Source organism: Nerophis ophidion, linkage group LG01 (assembly GCF_033978795.1).
Source record: "Nerophis ophidion isolate RoL-2023_Sa linkage group LG01, RoL_Noph_v1.0, whole genome shotgun sequence".
Lineage (NCBI taxonomy): Eukaryota > Metazoa > Chordata > Actinopteri > Syngnathiformes > Syngnathidae > Nerophis > Nerophis ophidion.
Window position 1 is genome coordinate 35,278,575 of NC_084611.1, and position 16,790 is coordinate 35,295,364.

Genomic DNA, 16,790 nt, shown 5'->3' on the forward strand with positions numbered 1-16,790 from the left:
CCAAATACTCGGATCAATGAAACATGTTTAATACAAACAGTGGGCTTTATAACAATTAGGGAGATTTGTGTCATGTTTGTCCTCCTACATAAACCATATCAAAACAAAAAATATGTTTTTTCCCCCTCATCTTTTTCCATTTTTCGTATGTTTTTGAAAAAGCTCCAGAGAGCCACTAGGGCGGCACTAAAGAGCCGCGGGTTGCCGACCCCCGCTCTAGTTATAAAAATATTATATTTATGTGTAATACTTCCTATATGACTGTGACTTAGACAAACTTTATTGATCCACAAGGGAAATTGTTCCACACAAAAGTGCCCAAGAACCATAATTAGTGGTTTATGGAAAAGATAAGTGATTAAAAAAAAGCAAGAAAAGTTGAGAAAAATACCAAAAATGAAGGAACTCAAAGCACGTACTTTGATGTGCTGCCACATATATATATATATATTTTTATTTTATTTTTTTATTTTTTTAAATAAATAAAAAAATGGCGGAATCCATTTAACAGCGATAAAAACGAGGGTGATTCGGCAGGAACATCAACTCAAACACCCAAAGATAAAATTACTTACCTTATTTATGTTTTTTGCTGTTTCCTATAGGATTTGGGGCAGAGGCGTTGTTGCCCCACACAGCATTGAAAAGGACAGGGAGATTTGGCAGGAACATCTATTAATCTATACTATTTGAACCTGACACCCAGAGTGTCAGGTTCAAACACTGATAACATCTATTAAACAATACCAGAAGAAAGGAATTAAACAGAAACAGGATTCAATTTTGCTCAATACGAGGAGAGACGCGGCACACTATTTATCTGTAGCGTGTGAGTACAACATGTCTTACCTAATTTATGCTTTTTGACTCCGCAGAAGGCAAAGAAAGGAGAGAGAAAGTGACAAAATGGCTCGCATCAGTTACGCTCACTTTGCTGTTTCCGGGAGAACGTTTGCCACCTGTTGCTAGGCAGACTTTGCTTCCGCGGCAATTTGAGGGCAGAGGACTCTGCCGCCGTAACACAGCAGGTAAAAAACACGGGGGAGTCGTCAGGAACAGGAAGTCGGACAGCTTTCGCTATCAGTCGAATGGTCATGTCACACATTTGCCTGGTCACTTGTTGCTAGGCAGATTAGGCCCCCACCGTGTCTTTGGGCAGAGACGGCAGGAAAAGGGCAGGAAGAGTTGGCAAGACATTTTTTTCCCCCCAGATTTGCACCAAAAGGATCAGAACAGTAGCTTTCTTAGCAAAAGTAATAACCCAAAATCAAATGTCAGAACGTGACAGCTGAGTGAGTCCAATGTTCACTCTCAGTGGGTGTGTGAAATGTTCATGTGCTGCTGCAGGTGTGACCTTTCACTTCGCTTCACTTAACGAAGACACTATCTTTTTTTTTTTTTTTTTTTTTTTTTTTTTTTTTTTAATCCCTCATCCACTCACCGGTCTGACAGAATGAATGAACGGATGTGTTGTTTACCAGTCAGTCAATCACTGAGTGGAGGTGCCGGTCACGCCAGTGTGGACGTGAACCATGTGCTCATGTAGTATTTTCCCTTAGGGAGGACACTAGCGACACCCAGTGGTATTATATTGAAACAACACACTTCTTTTTTAACAAGCCACTGCAAGGCAACTCAATAAACACAAAGTCAAATACAACAAATTAGTGAGTTTTATGTTGTTGTGTTATTGTAACACAATTAACTTAAGGCAGTATTTTTTATTTTTGCTATTATTTCCTCCAAATTTCAATACTTGGATACTTTGAATGAAATCCTGTAAACATATATTATGTATGTAGAATAGAGAAGTGATTTAAGGTTTTGGTGACTCGATCATTCTCATTTAGACTTAGACTTGGACGTAGACAAACTTTATTGATCCACAAGGGAAATTATTCCACACAGTAGCTCAGTTACAAAGGGGTATGGATGGAAAGGGTAATGCAGGTTTGTGTCACGCCTATGGATCATGTTTTGTTTTTGTCATGTTCGGTTTTGTTTTTTGGACACTTGTTTCCGGCTTTGGCACTTCCTTGTTTTCTTTGTTTCCATAGTAACTCATTAGTTTCTACCTTGTCTCCAAGTCACGCCCCGGTCCTCAGTTCTCACACCTGTTAATCATTATCATAGTCATTATTTAAGCCATTCTGTTTCTGTTCTTCGTCCTGGCAACTTTACCTATCTACATACCTCCGTATTCCTCAACACCTTCATGCCAAGCCATGCTATTTTCCTCAAGCTCTTGTCAAGTAAGTTTTTGGTTTTGTTATGTCTCAGTTGTTTAGTTTGGTTTTTGTATATAGGCATGCCATTGTGCTGTTTTTGTTTTGAGTAGTCAAGTTTGTTCGCCATTGTGCGCGCCTTTTGTTTGCCTTTTTGTAGTTTTGTTAGAAAATAAATAAAAATGTACCATCATTCACGCCTGGCTCGTATCAATCATCCTTTGCGTTGGAAAAACAAAATATACCAGCAGTATGGAGTAGACTAAAAATTTATGTATACAGTCAGTGTTTCCCCCAGAATATTTGTTAGTTAAGGTGGTGTCTCTCCAAGGTGATGTCCGCATGTGGTGGACTGAGAAGGGTCTGGGTGGTTGTAAGGAACAGTGTAATTTGGCCCGTCGCCCTCATCATGTCTCCATATCATCGCTGCCCAGGGGGGGAGCAATAGACTACAGACTGTGGTGAAGTAGGCCGGCTTCGTCGCGTGAAGAAGCCTACAATTTTGGTTGTGTTTTCTGCTCCGTATGCTGAATGGCAATATACGATATATATCTCGATATTTTTTTCTGTAAAGTAAAAACAAAACACAAAACAGTCCTAGTTACCTGAGATACTAAGTATGTGCTGCAGAGACGTACTGACAGAGGCAGAGGCAGTATGAAGCGTAGCAGCTTGTTAAGACATTAGTTTAGCATCAAATGATAATATAAATACATTTAATAAAGTGAAATACAAATAAGGCAACAAGAGAAGTATCCTACACTTCTCTTTTGTAGAGTAAATTTTAAACAGCCGATATGGGCATCTACATCGACTATATGATTTGCCTGAGAAGCTGGACAGGACAAAAAAATAATAATAAAAATAATAATATATATATATATATATACATATATATATATGTATATATATATATTTTTTTTTTTTTTCAAAAGACTTTAGTTTAGGCGGTGGCACTTTGTTGTTAAGGCGGCTGCCTTAACAACAAAGCATTGTGAGAAACCCTGTTGTTTACTCTATATATTTACTCTATATATTTACTTAGATTTTAACTATTTACTCTAAACAATACACAATTAATTGTAAATAAATTATAAACTCAATCAATTATAAAATTAATTTTATTATGTATAATATAATACTATAAAAAGTAACATATATTTGTTTTATTATTTATAGTTTGATAGCTTCAAGTACATGCTCACAAAGTTTAGTTTAAATAATTAAAACAAAATAAAAATATTTTAAACAACATACAGTACAATACAATTTTATTGTGTGTTTAGGATTTAGAAATATTACAATTATTACACTTTAATTTTGTCAATCTAAGGCATGTTAATTTGCGCTATCTTTGTCCTAACAAAAAATTAAATAAAATAAAAAATGAATTAAAATAGTATCTATTACCTATTGTATGTATTAAATATTACATTAGTTAAAAACCGAATGTTTTAACTGTTGTTATATTTTGACCAAATAAGTTAGTTTAATTCCACAGTTATGTTAAATAAAATATTATGAATAGATATTGTGCATATTAATAATAGAAATATTAATTGAAACATCTGTTTTATTTATATTTTTGTTTGATAATTAAAAAAGTTGAAGTATTAATGATTGTCACACAAACACACACGAGGTGTGGTGAAATCATTCTCTGCATGTGACCCATTACCCTTGATCTTGATTTATGCAGATGTATCGGATTGATCATGTTGACATACTTACATAGCAGTACATATGTACATTAAATCAGTATATATATATATATATATATATATATATATATATATATATATATATATATATATATCTATATATATAGATATATATATATATATATCTATATATACTGATCTACTGTATGTATATAAAACACAAGCAGTGGTCAACTGTACGTTGTTCAATTATGACAAAAGTGGTGAAACAGCGCCTCTTGCTGGCGTACGCTGGTATAAAAGGTGCCAGATGTCAAAGGTCAGTCACACTTTTCCAGCAGATATATTTCTCACATTTACCTGACTTTCCTTACATTTAGCTCATTTTCATCACATTTAGGCTCAAATTAAATGTTGACTCTGAATACCATACATCTACATCCATCCATTCATTTTCCCGTTCAGGGTTGCGGGGGGTGCTGGAGCCTATCTCAGCTGCATTCGGGCGGAAGGCAGGGTACATCCTGGACAAGTCGCCACCTCATCGCAGGGCCAACACAGATATGTTAAACCCAAATCTTGAATCTATACCTTAAATTTAATTCTAAATGTCACTAACCCCTCTGCCACCGTGAAGCCCACGTGTTGCAGCCATGAAATTCTAAGTTAATTATTTTTTGCAAAAAAATAAAACGTTTATGAGTTTGAACATCAAATATCTTTTCTTTGTAGTGCATTCAATTGAATATGGGTTGAAAAGGATTTGCAAATCATTGTAATATATTTACATCTAACACAATTTTCCAACTCATATGGAAAAGCGGTTTGTATATATATGTATATATATATATATATATATATACACATACATACACACATGGATATATCTTATTCATATATATTCACTGTTACAAGCAGCCATTAATTGTGACGTGGCCCTCAAAAAAACAAGATACACTCCACTGCATTCTACTATCCTACGCAGTTATAATAATTTTTGTTTTGTAATATGTAATTTATATGATTTATGAAAACGCAGCAGAGCTACGAGGAACGCTAAGGGATGCTTCCGAGACCAAAGTCAACTTACTCATCATTCCACTGTGACACTGCGGTCACGTTATTGTCTGTGATGCACCCTGGAGTGTCACACATGTTTCACAAATCCATAGCTTCTGTTTGATTTTAAATTAACCCACTGAAGATAAAGTAGCTTTTAATAACAAAACAACAACAAAAAACACTCAAGCACAGGTATAACTATTTTGCGTGAGAGTAGAATCTCAAGTGTGTGATAAAAAATTTGTCAAAGCAGCCAGCTGCAGTTGATGTGTACGGATGGTGAAACTGTGCAGCACCCTTGCAAACTGCTCACGGGGAACTCCTCCTTCAAAGTAAAGTTCCATGGCTCATGTAGTGTCATGCTTGGGTGGAGGAAAAAAAATCCACAACACCCAAATAAGCAGTTTGTGATGAAGATGAATGGAATCAATGCATATGAAGAAAAAATGTCACACACCTGTTGTAGAGTTGTGTGCAACAGCTGAGTAGTTGAATACTGAGTGTCACGTTAGTACTGTTGAACACCCGGCCGAGGAAGTGCGGGCAGTCCAGTTTGGGGATGTACAACACACCTGCAGGGCAGCACACAATACTCTTAACTAATACGAAAACAATTCAGTCCTATTTATGAAGCAATTGATGGTATTATTAGTGGTTTAACAAACCATAATATCATTTTTCATTATTCATCACGCTTACAACACTGCAAACAGACCCTTTTAGCCATGTTGTAATTAGGGCTGGGCGATATATCGAATATACTCCATATATCGCGGGTTTGTCTCTGTGCGATATCGAAAATGACTTTATTGTGATATTCGCGTATACGGTCTCACGCAGTTGCTTTTAGCTGCGGGCATTACACTACAGGCGTTTCTCACTCTTTCTTGTCTCTCCTTCTCACTGAGACGTAAAACAAACACACCTTCTTACATACGTCACATACGTATCCGCCCTCGCGGAGCAGAGAGGTAGCGGCATGGGTCACGTGAGCTGTGGTGCTAGCGGAGCCGTGCGAGTGGTAATACTGTCAATACGTGGACTTTGGGGTTTGTTTTTCCGGAAAGCAAAGGAAAGTTGGCACGAGCAAGACGTGAATGTAAGTACATCCTTTATTTTTAACACTATAACTAACAAAAGGCAAACAAAAGGCGTGCACAATGGCAGAGAACAAACTTCATGACTGAAAACAAAAACTAGCACAAAGGCATGACTATGGACAAAAGACCAAACTCAATAACTGTGACATAAAAAACCCAAAAACTTACGTGGCATGGGCAGAAGGGAAACTTTGGAAAGTGTGGTTAACAGGCATGGCATGGCATGAAGGGAGTAGAGATAAAGTCGCCAGGCTGAGCACTTGGCAACCACAGGTTTAAACAATACAGGTGATTGAACAGGTGTGTGACATGACAGGTGAAACTAATGAGCTGCTATGCTAACAAAACAAACCAGGAAGCTCAAAACTAGGAACTGATTGTCCAAAAAACAAAACCGAACATGACCAAAACAAAACATGATCCCATAGACGTGACAGATACGAGAGAAAGAAGGTGCGAATCTGGTAACAAATGAAAGAATAATTCATCCCATCGTCTGTCGGTGGTTTGGCTTCAAGCGGGAAGATGTCGAACAGACAACCGTAATTTCTCAAGTGTGGGGCAAAAGCGTTGTTACAAAAAGTAGCATTACTGCTAATACTGTATGTAGCATAGTTCGAAAAGTCACCCGCTAGAGCATGGTAGTCAAACTCTGGCCCGTGGGCCGAATTTGGCCTGCCGTGTAATTTTATTTGGCCCTTGAGGCAATATCAAATTAAGATTAAAGCTAGCCCGCCGGAATTATACAGCGGTGGTGACACTCCCGAAGTTCAGTGCCCCTCCCGAAAACCTCCTGGGGCAATCATTCTTCCGAATTTCTTCCGAATTCCACCCGGATAACAATATTAAGGGCGAGCCTTAAAGGCACTGCCTTTAGCGTTCTCTACAACATGTCGTCACGTCCGCTTTTCCTCCATACAAACAGTGTGCCGGCCCAGTCACATAATATATGTGGCTTTCACACACATAGGTGAATGCCATGCATACTTGGTCAACAGCCATACAGGTCACACTGAGGGTGGCCGTAAAAACAACTTTAATACTGTTACAAATATGCGCCACACTGTGAAACCACACCAAACAAGAATGACAAACACATTTCGGGAGAACATCCGCACCGTAACACAACTTAAACACAACAGAACAAATACCCAGAACCCCTTGCAGCACTAACTCTTCTGGGACGCTACAATATACACCTCTGCTACCACCAAACCCCGTCCGCCTCAAACCCCCTCCATATGCCATTTATATTTTTCAATTATTATTATTATTATTATTTGAAACTCAATTTTGTATGCCACTATAACGTTATATAAACTTTGCTTGTTCAATATTCAATGCAAAACTTGTTTGGGTCCCTATTAAAAAGTTAATTTGTTCAACCTTGGCCCGCGGCTTTGTTCACTTTTCAATTTTGGCCCACTCTGTATTTGAGTTTGACAGCCCTGCACTAGAGACTGAAGAGTGCTTGAAACTCCGCATGTCAACATCTTCGTTCGATGTCACACCAACAAAATGCCGAAGCAACCATTTCCACATCAACACCGTACGAAAAAAATGGTCAACAACAGAAGGAGATAAAGTCCGCAGGAACCTACCACATAGCGAGGACATACACTATTTGATTTCCTATTATACAGCTCATTTTTATTTGACAGTTTTTTAAATATGTGTGACATCATGCACAAAAGTGCACTTTATTTGTTTTAAACTATTTCAGTGTGGGTCTGTACAAAAAGTGCACTTTAATTAAGTGTTGTTTTGATATGTCATCTTAGTGACATCATGCACAGAAGTGCACTAATAGCTTGTTTCTCTGACAATCTTGCACTTTCTGTTTTGAAATGACATGAATGTTTGTGCCACTGCTTAATAACTGTTTAATAAATACAGTTTTGCTAAATTGTCTTAGTTGTGATTTTCCTCTCTGCATGAAAGTTTAAAATGAGCATATATTAATACAGTATGAACAAGAATGTTTTAATGTAGACACATAGAATCATCATACTGCTGTGATTATATGCATCAAGTGTTCATTCAAGGCTAAGGCAAAATATCGAGATATTTAAAAAACAAAAAAAGGCCATATCGCCCAGGAATAATAAAGTTAAAATAATGATGATAAAAAAGTTCGAACAAATTGATTCAGCAAAAGTATGGTTTTTTTTTATATTATTAATTAATTTAAGGATTTGTTTCCCTTTGTAACAAATGTTTATTTATGTACCCAATTGACACAAAATATTATTTTCATAAAAGAGACATTTGCACCCCAAACATCCCCCCTGAAATGACAGCAGGAAAACCACTTTAAACTGCATAATGTAATAATAAGAAAAACTGAATGGTGGTTGTTGCCGTGACAACCTTGTATAACCAATGTCTACAATTGTCCACATCATGACTGTAAATTACAGCACACACACACATGCATGCATTGATTTTTGACTGTTTCATGCCGTATTAGTTTGTTACCACGGCGACTTAAATGTTTTTGACATGTATTTGTAAGGAGCCACGGGACTGCAGAAACTGTTGAAATTGAAAAGACAAACACGAGTTAAAAACACACTTTTTTTCAAATCGAACTTTTTACAGAACATTTTAAACTAACTTAGGTTCTTGATTTGTATGCTGTTAATTTGTATTTTATTTATTGCCATTAATACTACCATTAGTCTCACTATTTTCGATTTGTATTCGTTAATTTCTTAATTATATATGAAAACTTAACATATATTTTCAAATATCGTTTATATTATTTTTTGATGACGTACATTTTTTGTTTTTCTGGCCTCAAAGGTGTTTCTTCAATCCTCAGTGCCACGCAATATTTTGTTATTGTCAATAATGCTGTGTGTGTCATGTCTTTGTGATCGTGTTTTGTTGAGTTGTGTTATTTTACTTCAAGACTCCATTAGTTCCGTTTTTTTCACTCCATTGTTTTGTTTTCATGCCAACCCATTAGTTTTCACTTGTCCTCATGTCACGCACCTGATTCATTTGGACTCATGCACCTGTTAATCACCACAGCACTATTTAAGCCTGTAGTAGCCAGGCATTCAGCCTGGCAACATCACCCTCTACACACCCTTGTTATTCATGCTGATGATCAATGCTGCGCTTTTCATGCTCTTTTCTCGTTCAAAGAAAGTTTTCTTTATTCTTGCCATGGTTTGCAAGTTTTTGTTTTCTTAGCTAAGTTTTGAACATCGCTGTGAGCGCCTTTCGTTTGTTCCTTTTTTCGAGTTAAGATTAAAATCATGTTTTTACCTTCACGCCATGTCCGATCCAGCCGCTTTGCACCTCGGAGGAAAAAAAACGCACCAAAGTGTGTGTGTGCGTGTTTTATTTTTCTTCCCGTTGTTTTTATTTATTTATTTATTTTTGGTGATAATCAATGATGCTTAAGTGGTATGGCAAATAATCACTTGATAAAAGTACAGTGTTTTATCTTCCTGTATTCAAACGCAGTGTTACTGTTCAAACTGTGTGTAGTGTTACAGTGGGCCAAATATATGAAATGCACCTGTTAAATAAAACCTCTTCCTTGTTTTTAAATGAATACTTAGGTGTACTATGCTACTGTATGTTAATGTTGGTAATTTTGGTGGTACAAACCCCGTTTTCATATGAGTTGGGAAATTGTGTTAGATGTAAATATAAACGGAATACAATGATTTGCAAATAATTTTCAACCCATATTCAGTTGAATATGCTACAAAGACAACATATTTGATGTTCAAACTGATAAACATTTTTTTGTGTGCAAATAATCATTAACTTTAGAATTTGATGCCAGCAACACGTGACAAAAAAGTTGTGAAAGGTCGCAATAAATACTGATAAAGTTGAGGAATGCTCATCAAACACTTATTTGGAACATCCCACAGGTGTGCCAGCTAATTGGGAACAGGTGGGTGCCATGATTGGGTATAAAAACAGCTTCCCAAAAAATGCTCAGTCTTTCACAAGAAAGGATGGGGCGAGGTACACCCCTTTGTCCACAACTGCGTAAGCAAATAGTCAAACAGTTTAAGAAAAACGTTTCTCAAAGTGCAATTGCAAAAAATTGAGGGATTTCAACATCCACGGACCATAATATCATCAAAAGGTTCAGAGAATCTGGAGAAATCACTCCACGTAAGCGGCATGGCCGGAAACCAACATTGAATGACCGTGACCTTCGATCCCTCAGACGGCACTGTTTCAAAAACCGACATCAATCTCTAAAGGATATCACCACATGGGCTCAGGAACACTTCAGAAAACCACTGTCACTAAATACAGTTAGTCGCTACATCTGTAAGTGCAAGTAAAAGCTCTACTATGCAAAGCGAAAGCCATTTATCAACAACATCCAGAAACGCCGCCAGCTCCTTTGGGCCCGAAATCATCTAAGATGGACTAATGCAAAGTGGAAAAGTGTTTTGTGGTCTGACGAGTCCACATTTCAATTTTTGGGGGGAAATATTTGACATTGTTTCATCCGGACCAAAGGGGAAGCGAACCGTCCAGACTGTTATCGACGCAAAGTTCAAAAGCCAGCATCTGTGATGTATGGGGGTGCATTAGTGCCCAAGGCATGGGTAATTTACACATCTGTGAAGGCACCATTAATGCTGAAAGGTACATACAGGTTTTGGAACAATATATGCTGCCATCTAAGCGCCGTCTTTTTCATGGATGCCCCTGCTCATTTTAGCAAGACAATGCCAAGCCACATTCAGCACGTGTTACAACAGCGTGGCTTCGTAAAAAAAAAGAGTGCAGTCCAGACCTGTCTCCCATCGAAAATGAGTGGCGCATTAAAAAGCGTAAAATACGACAGCGGAGACCCCGGACTGTTGAAAGACTGAAGCTCTACATAAAACAAGAATGGGAAAGAATTCCACCTTCAAAGCTTCAACAATTCGTTTCCTCAGTTCCCAAACGTTTATTGAGTGTTGTTAAAAGAAAAGGTGATGTAACACAGTGTTGAACATGCCCTTTCCCAACTACTTTGGCACGTGTTACAGCCATGAAATTCTAAGTTAATTATTATTTGCAAAAAAAAGTTTATGAGTTTGAACATCAAATATTTTGTCTTTGTAGTGCATTCAACTGAATATGGGTTGAAAAGGATTTGCAAATCATTTTATTCCGTTTATATTTACATCTAACACAATTTCCCAACTCATATGGAAACAGGGTTTGTACTTGGAGAGTGTTTTCTGAGGTGGTGCTCGGTGAAAAAAGTTGGAGAAGCACCCCGATGTAAAGCATTTTGTGTTGTATGATAAGTACAACAAAAAAATTAAGTTTGATTGATCGATGTATTGATATTTACCATGATGTTAGACAGAAATGTATCCAGAATCTTGACTGATATCAACGTGAAAAAATAAATAAAAATGCATGCAAAGATTTGCGTTTTTTTCCTGTGCCTGAGGATGAACTCCGAAGACAGGCTCGGACCACCTCTGGCCAATACCATATTTGTTGTTACATGACATCGTTATTGCATTAGTACTTTAATTGTGCCTGTCCTGGGCATGACGTTAAAGTGCATCCGGCAGTGGAGGCTCCTCTATGGGGTCTTGGGGCACTAGGAGGTTAACCCCTTTACTACTGTTACCCCAGGTGGCCCTTGGCAAAGGCCTAGTACCTGACTTCCCTCTAGCCAGGGATACGGTGAAAACCTAAACGGTGGAGCAGGCGGAGGACGGCAGTTTTTTTAAGAACTACCACAACGGCTGCGATGGCGGAAGAAGGCTGCAGCAAAAAAGGGTCCCCAGTTGTCTTGGACTCCATGCCACTGGACCCTGACCGGATTCTGTCAAGGATCGTGTGGCGACTGTCTGTGCACCAGTCTCCCCACGTTAAACTAAATCACGCACAGGCATCCTCCATAAAGGGATACACCCTGTCAGGCTTGGACAAAGGATTGAACTCAGATGCAGAGTAGGGCTACCTCGTAGGGATTTCATTTTGACGGCTCTTTCACATCCAGAGTCAGAGTAATACAATATCTACAAATAACAAAAACTGTCGGCGAAAAAGGTTCCAAAAAAGGGAATAACCGAGAATCACTCCTAAAAGGAGGAAAATACAAAAACAAAGACAAACTATAATTTGCGCCGTATCTGCCATGAAACTTAACATAAAACGCTCCAACAGGAGGAAGAAAACAATGACTATGAAAATTTCTACACTTAATCTTAATCTAATAATGGCAAACAAAAAAATCACTCCAAACATTTGAGGAAAAAAACATTAGTAGGGAAAAAAAAATAACTCACCACTTCGGTTGAAAAAATAAATAAGTAACACAGTTCACTCTACTGAGGAGGAGAAAAGGTCAAACTCAAAATAGTAGCGTGGGAATTCAGGATTTAGGAAAATAAGCGTGGGACGAGGCAAGGCATGGACATAGACATGGAAACGAGACAGGTACGAAAACTCGAGATAATCTGGCACAGAACAAGGGGAGGCGTGGGCTTATATGACACATTAATGTAATGGGAAACAGCTGGAAACAATCAGGGATCAGGGATGACGTCAGACTGATGACACACAAGGGCAAGTGATCTGAAACAAGAGGAGCTGCTTTTCAAATAAAACATGCAATTCACAAGACAAAAAACCAAGACAAGACATCATTCACCGCGGTGTGACACACCCCTACCAGGAGGATCGTCATACTCGTTCGAGTGACCGCCGATGATAATTTAATTATGGGGGGGGAAATAGTTTTATTGATATCTATCCATCCGTTTTCTACTGCTTATTCCCTTTTGGGGTCGCGGGGGGCGCTGGCGCCTATTTCAGCTACAATCGGGCGGAAGGCGGGGTACACCCTGGACAAGTCGCCACCCCATCGCAGGGCCAACACAGATAGACAGACAACACTCACACTCACATTCACACACTAGGGCCAATTTAGTGTTGCCAATCAACCTATCCCCAGGTGCATGTTTTGGAAGTGTTATTGATAGTTTCAACAAATTAATACAAATCAATTAAAAAGGAACTAAGGAACTTGGAAAAAAAACGAAACAATTAAATGGAGCACAGAGCCCAAATTTATTCCCATCCAGACTCTAATGCTGGGGTGTCAAACTCATTATAAATCAATCAATGTTTAATCAATCAATATTTATTTAATATAGCCCTAAATCACAAGTGTCTGAAAGGGCTGCACAACGGCATCCTCCGTTCAGATCCCACATAAGGTCAAGGAAAAACTCTCAACCCAGTAGAATGTCAATGAGAATGACTATGAGAAACCTTGGAGAGGACCGCAAATGTGGGTGACCCCCCCCTTTAGGGTAGACCAGATGCAATGGACGTAGAGTGGGTCTACCATAATATTGTGAAAGTCCAGACCATAGTGGATCCGACATAATAGTGAGAGTCCAGCCCATAGTGGGGCCAGCAGATCAGGGGCCACAGGGAGAAAAATCTACTCCCAAGTGGGCCGGACTGGTAAAATCCTGGCACAATAACTTAAAAATAAAGACAACTCCAGATTGTTTTCTTTTGTTTAAAAAATAGAACAAGCAGATTTTTTTCACTTACACGTTGCGGTTAATAATATTCTACATTTATTTGTCGTTATTTATATTTTCTGGATAAATGATGTGATAATGCTCATCTGTCAACTCATTGGTGTTCATTTTCAATCTATCAAGATTAAAAAAAAAATGTCAAAATCAAATTACAGGATGTTATTTGTGTAGTTTGATAATTGCACTAACATCATTGTTTTTTTTTTTTTTTACATATGTAGCGTCATATACAAAGATACAAAGAATTTCTATTGCGACATCTAGCGGGCACATTTACAACAGCGGTTTCTTTCACTCAAAAAATTCGGCTCATTTTTATAACTCGCAAACTCATCCCGTGGGCCAGATAAAACCTGTTCGCGTTTGACACCACTGCCCTCAAGCATCTGTGCCGCCAATTAATCTGACATATTCATGCAAGTGGCGGCACATATCTAGCACAACATGTCTTTCTAGCTTCATCATGAAAAACCGTTTCCACATAAAATGAAAGGCAATTATTGATAGAACACGTTGAAGTGGACGGAGGTGGCGGTCAGCAAGTAAAGTGTGACTGACCTGCGACACAAGCCGTCGTGAAACAGGAAACGCTGCCTGCAATCAGAGCTCGCACGCCACAAGTGGAGATGTCATTTTGCCTCGCTGGAGCCATTGACGCTGCAAGCAAATAAAACAAACAATAATCATAATAACAGTTCACACCACATGTCCTTTAGGAAAATAGAATCTTGAAAGACAAAAATCATCACACCTGGTCGGCTATTTTTCTTTCCCGTCATGAAGTCAACTAATGATTTTTTTCTCTAATATGTTTTCCTCACGGATGTGTTTTACAGGGCAGACGTCGTACTTATCGCATTTGCTCCGTTTAAAATCACTTTTGGTGAGCGGTTAACACTTTTTTTTTCTTTCGCAAAGTTCGTGAGTCGAGAGTCGCTGCTGTTTTTGAACGTGCGGTTGCTTATTTGGGCTTGCTTTTCTGTGCCCACAAGCAAAACACAAGTGCGCTGGTAGATAGTTTGTCCTCTTTTTAAAGTTAAAAAAAGTACCACTGATAGTCACACACACACACTAGGTGTGGTGAAATTACCCTCTGCATTTGACCCTTGTTCCACCTCCTGGGAGGTGAGGGCAGCAGTGAGCAGCAGCGGTGGATGCGCTCAGGAATCATTTTGGTGATTTAATCCCCCCATTTCCAACCCTTGATGCTGAGTGCCAAGCAGGGAGGTAATGGGTCCCATTTTTATAGTGTTTGGTATGACTCGGCCGGGGTTTGAACTCACGACCTACCGATCTCAGGGCAGACATTCTAACCACAAGTGGCCTTGTGGTTAGAGCTCATTGTGGGGCGGTATAGCTCGATTGGTAGAGTGGCTGTGCCAGCAACTTGAGGGTTCCAGGTTCGATCCCCTCTTCCATACATACATACACACACACACATATATATATATATATATATATATATATATATATATATATATATATATATATATATATATATATATATATATATATATAAATAACGAGTTAACTTGTGATTAATCACAAAAAAATTATCACATTAACTATGTATATACGCAGATAAATCACATAGTTTGTTTGGACTACACATGCTTCTTTACCTAAACCGCGGGAGGTTTACCTGAAAATGTCAAGAATTTATGGAAAAGACTGTCAAACTTAAGGTCCTTGAACTACTCTTGCACGACTTGAGGTATGATGTGAAATGATCTTGAACGTAGGAGGTGTCCAGCGTTCAAAAGAAAGAGCTCTTTGACCGACACGTGAAACAAGGCAACCGTGGATGTGTCAAGAAAAAGCAAAACACACACTTGCAGTTTGTTTACCCTTTCATGCTTGCTGAATTGAGGTCCTACATAGTTGGTGTCTACGTGTATATTTCTTTGATGTAATGAGTTATTGGCTCTATGTTCACTCACACAAAGCAGCGATCGACGATCCCAGAGAGGCGATGTTGGAGAAGCCGCACAGAGCGTATGTGGCGATGGTTTCAGAGTGAACCTAGGACAGGAAATTGCAAATTATTATACGGTGGTACCTCGACAAAGACTGTTTTGAGATAAGAGCTGTCTCTCGGCAAACTGTTATAATTTAAGTTGCAAGCAAAACGGTGGAGGGGGGCGTGGCCTGTGGGCCTGCCGCGGAACGGGGCGTGCCAGGACCCGCCTCGAAGACAGTGACAGGTACGTAGATGGCCCAGGTGGGCCTTGTTATCTAATCACCTGTCGCCTTTATTAGCAGCAGCCAGGTTGAGACAAGTGGAGATGGAGGTGCTGCTAAGCGTACGCGGGAGAGAAAGACAGTTTGCTGGAAAGCAAACTGGTACACCCTGAATTCTGGGCTCTCCTGGCAGTGTGTGGTGGTCTGAAAAACCCACTAGAGGGTAACCTCTACACAAACATTTGAGTTAAGAGCCTTTTGCAATAAAGTCTGCTGAAAACGACGGAAAGCGCCAGTCTAAACAGCAACTGACGCTGTGGTCAAAGTTGGAAAACACATTTTAAGCTACTCTATTTTCTACTCCCCTCTGGCGGCTGAAGTGGATTGTGCGCCCCTAGTTTGTCACGTTTCATGTGTCAGGTAAACCACGACGAATGGGTCCATATACAATCCCTTTCCTACTGTATGGTAAATTGAATCCTGTAGTGCATACTTCATGGATGACAGTTGCATTATGGCACATTTCTTGCTTAACGTACGGAAATATACTGCTTCACGTTGTTCACATACTCCGGGCCCCCGGCCTTCCGCTTATTAATGAGCACGGACAACTTCTGGTAGGCCACAAACTCGTTCAGGAAGGTCTTAGTGCCGATCAGCTCAGCCACGATGAAGCTGTCCTCCCAGGAAACGCCCATGAGGAAGGACAGAGGCATGAAGACGTAAGAGCAGAGGAGCTGAAAGAAAAATGGATATTCAAAATAAATAAAATGCTTGTTGAAATGTGAGGGCTTGTACAAACCCCAAAACCAGTGAAGTTGACACGTTGTGTAAATGGTAAATAAAAACGGAATACAATCATTTGCAAATCCTTTTCAACCTATATTCAATTGAAAAGACTGCAAAGACAAGATACTAAATGTTAGAACTGGAAATCCTTGTTATTTTTGGGGAAAAATTAGCTAATTTGGTATTTGATGCCTTCAATAGGTTTCACAAAAGCTGGCA

The 16,790-nt window shown here is 39.0% G+C and overlaps 1 protein-coding gene across 1 annotated transcript in view; it reads right to left on the bottom strand.

The window, feature by feature from the left end:
- Positions 1 to 5,143: 5,143 nt before the first annotated feature.
- The window catches only part of LOC133553394 (solute carrier family 28 member 3-like), a 37,656-nt gene continuing 26,009 nt past the window's right edge, over positions 5,144 to 16,790 (bottom strand). The window contains exons 14-18 of the mRNA XM_061901540.1: positions 16,322 to 16,519; positions 15,542 to 15,623; positions 14,160 to 14,258; positions 5,406 to 5,520; positions 5,144 to 5,310 (exon numbers count right to left, since the gene is read on the bottom strand). Of these exons, the coding sequence (XP_061757524.1) occupies positions 5,193 to 5,310; positions 5,406 to 5,520; positions 14,160 to 14,258; positions 15,542 to 15,623; positions 16,322 to 16,519 (612 nt within the window). The 3' untranslated portion in view covers positions 5,144 to 5,192. The remainder of the gene's footprint in view (positions 5,311 to 5,405; positions 5,521 to 14,159; positions 14,259 to 15,541; positions 15,624 to 16,321; positions 16,520 to 16,790) is intronic.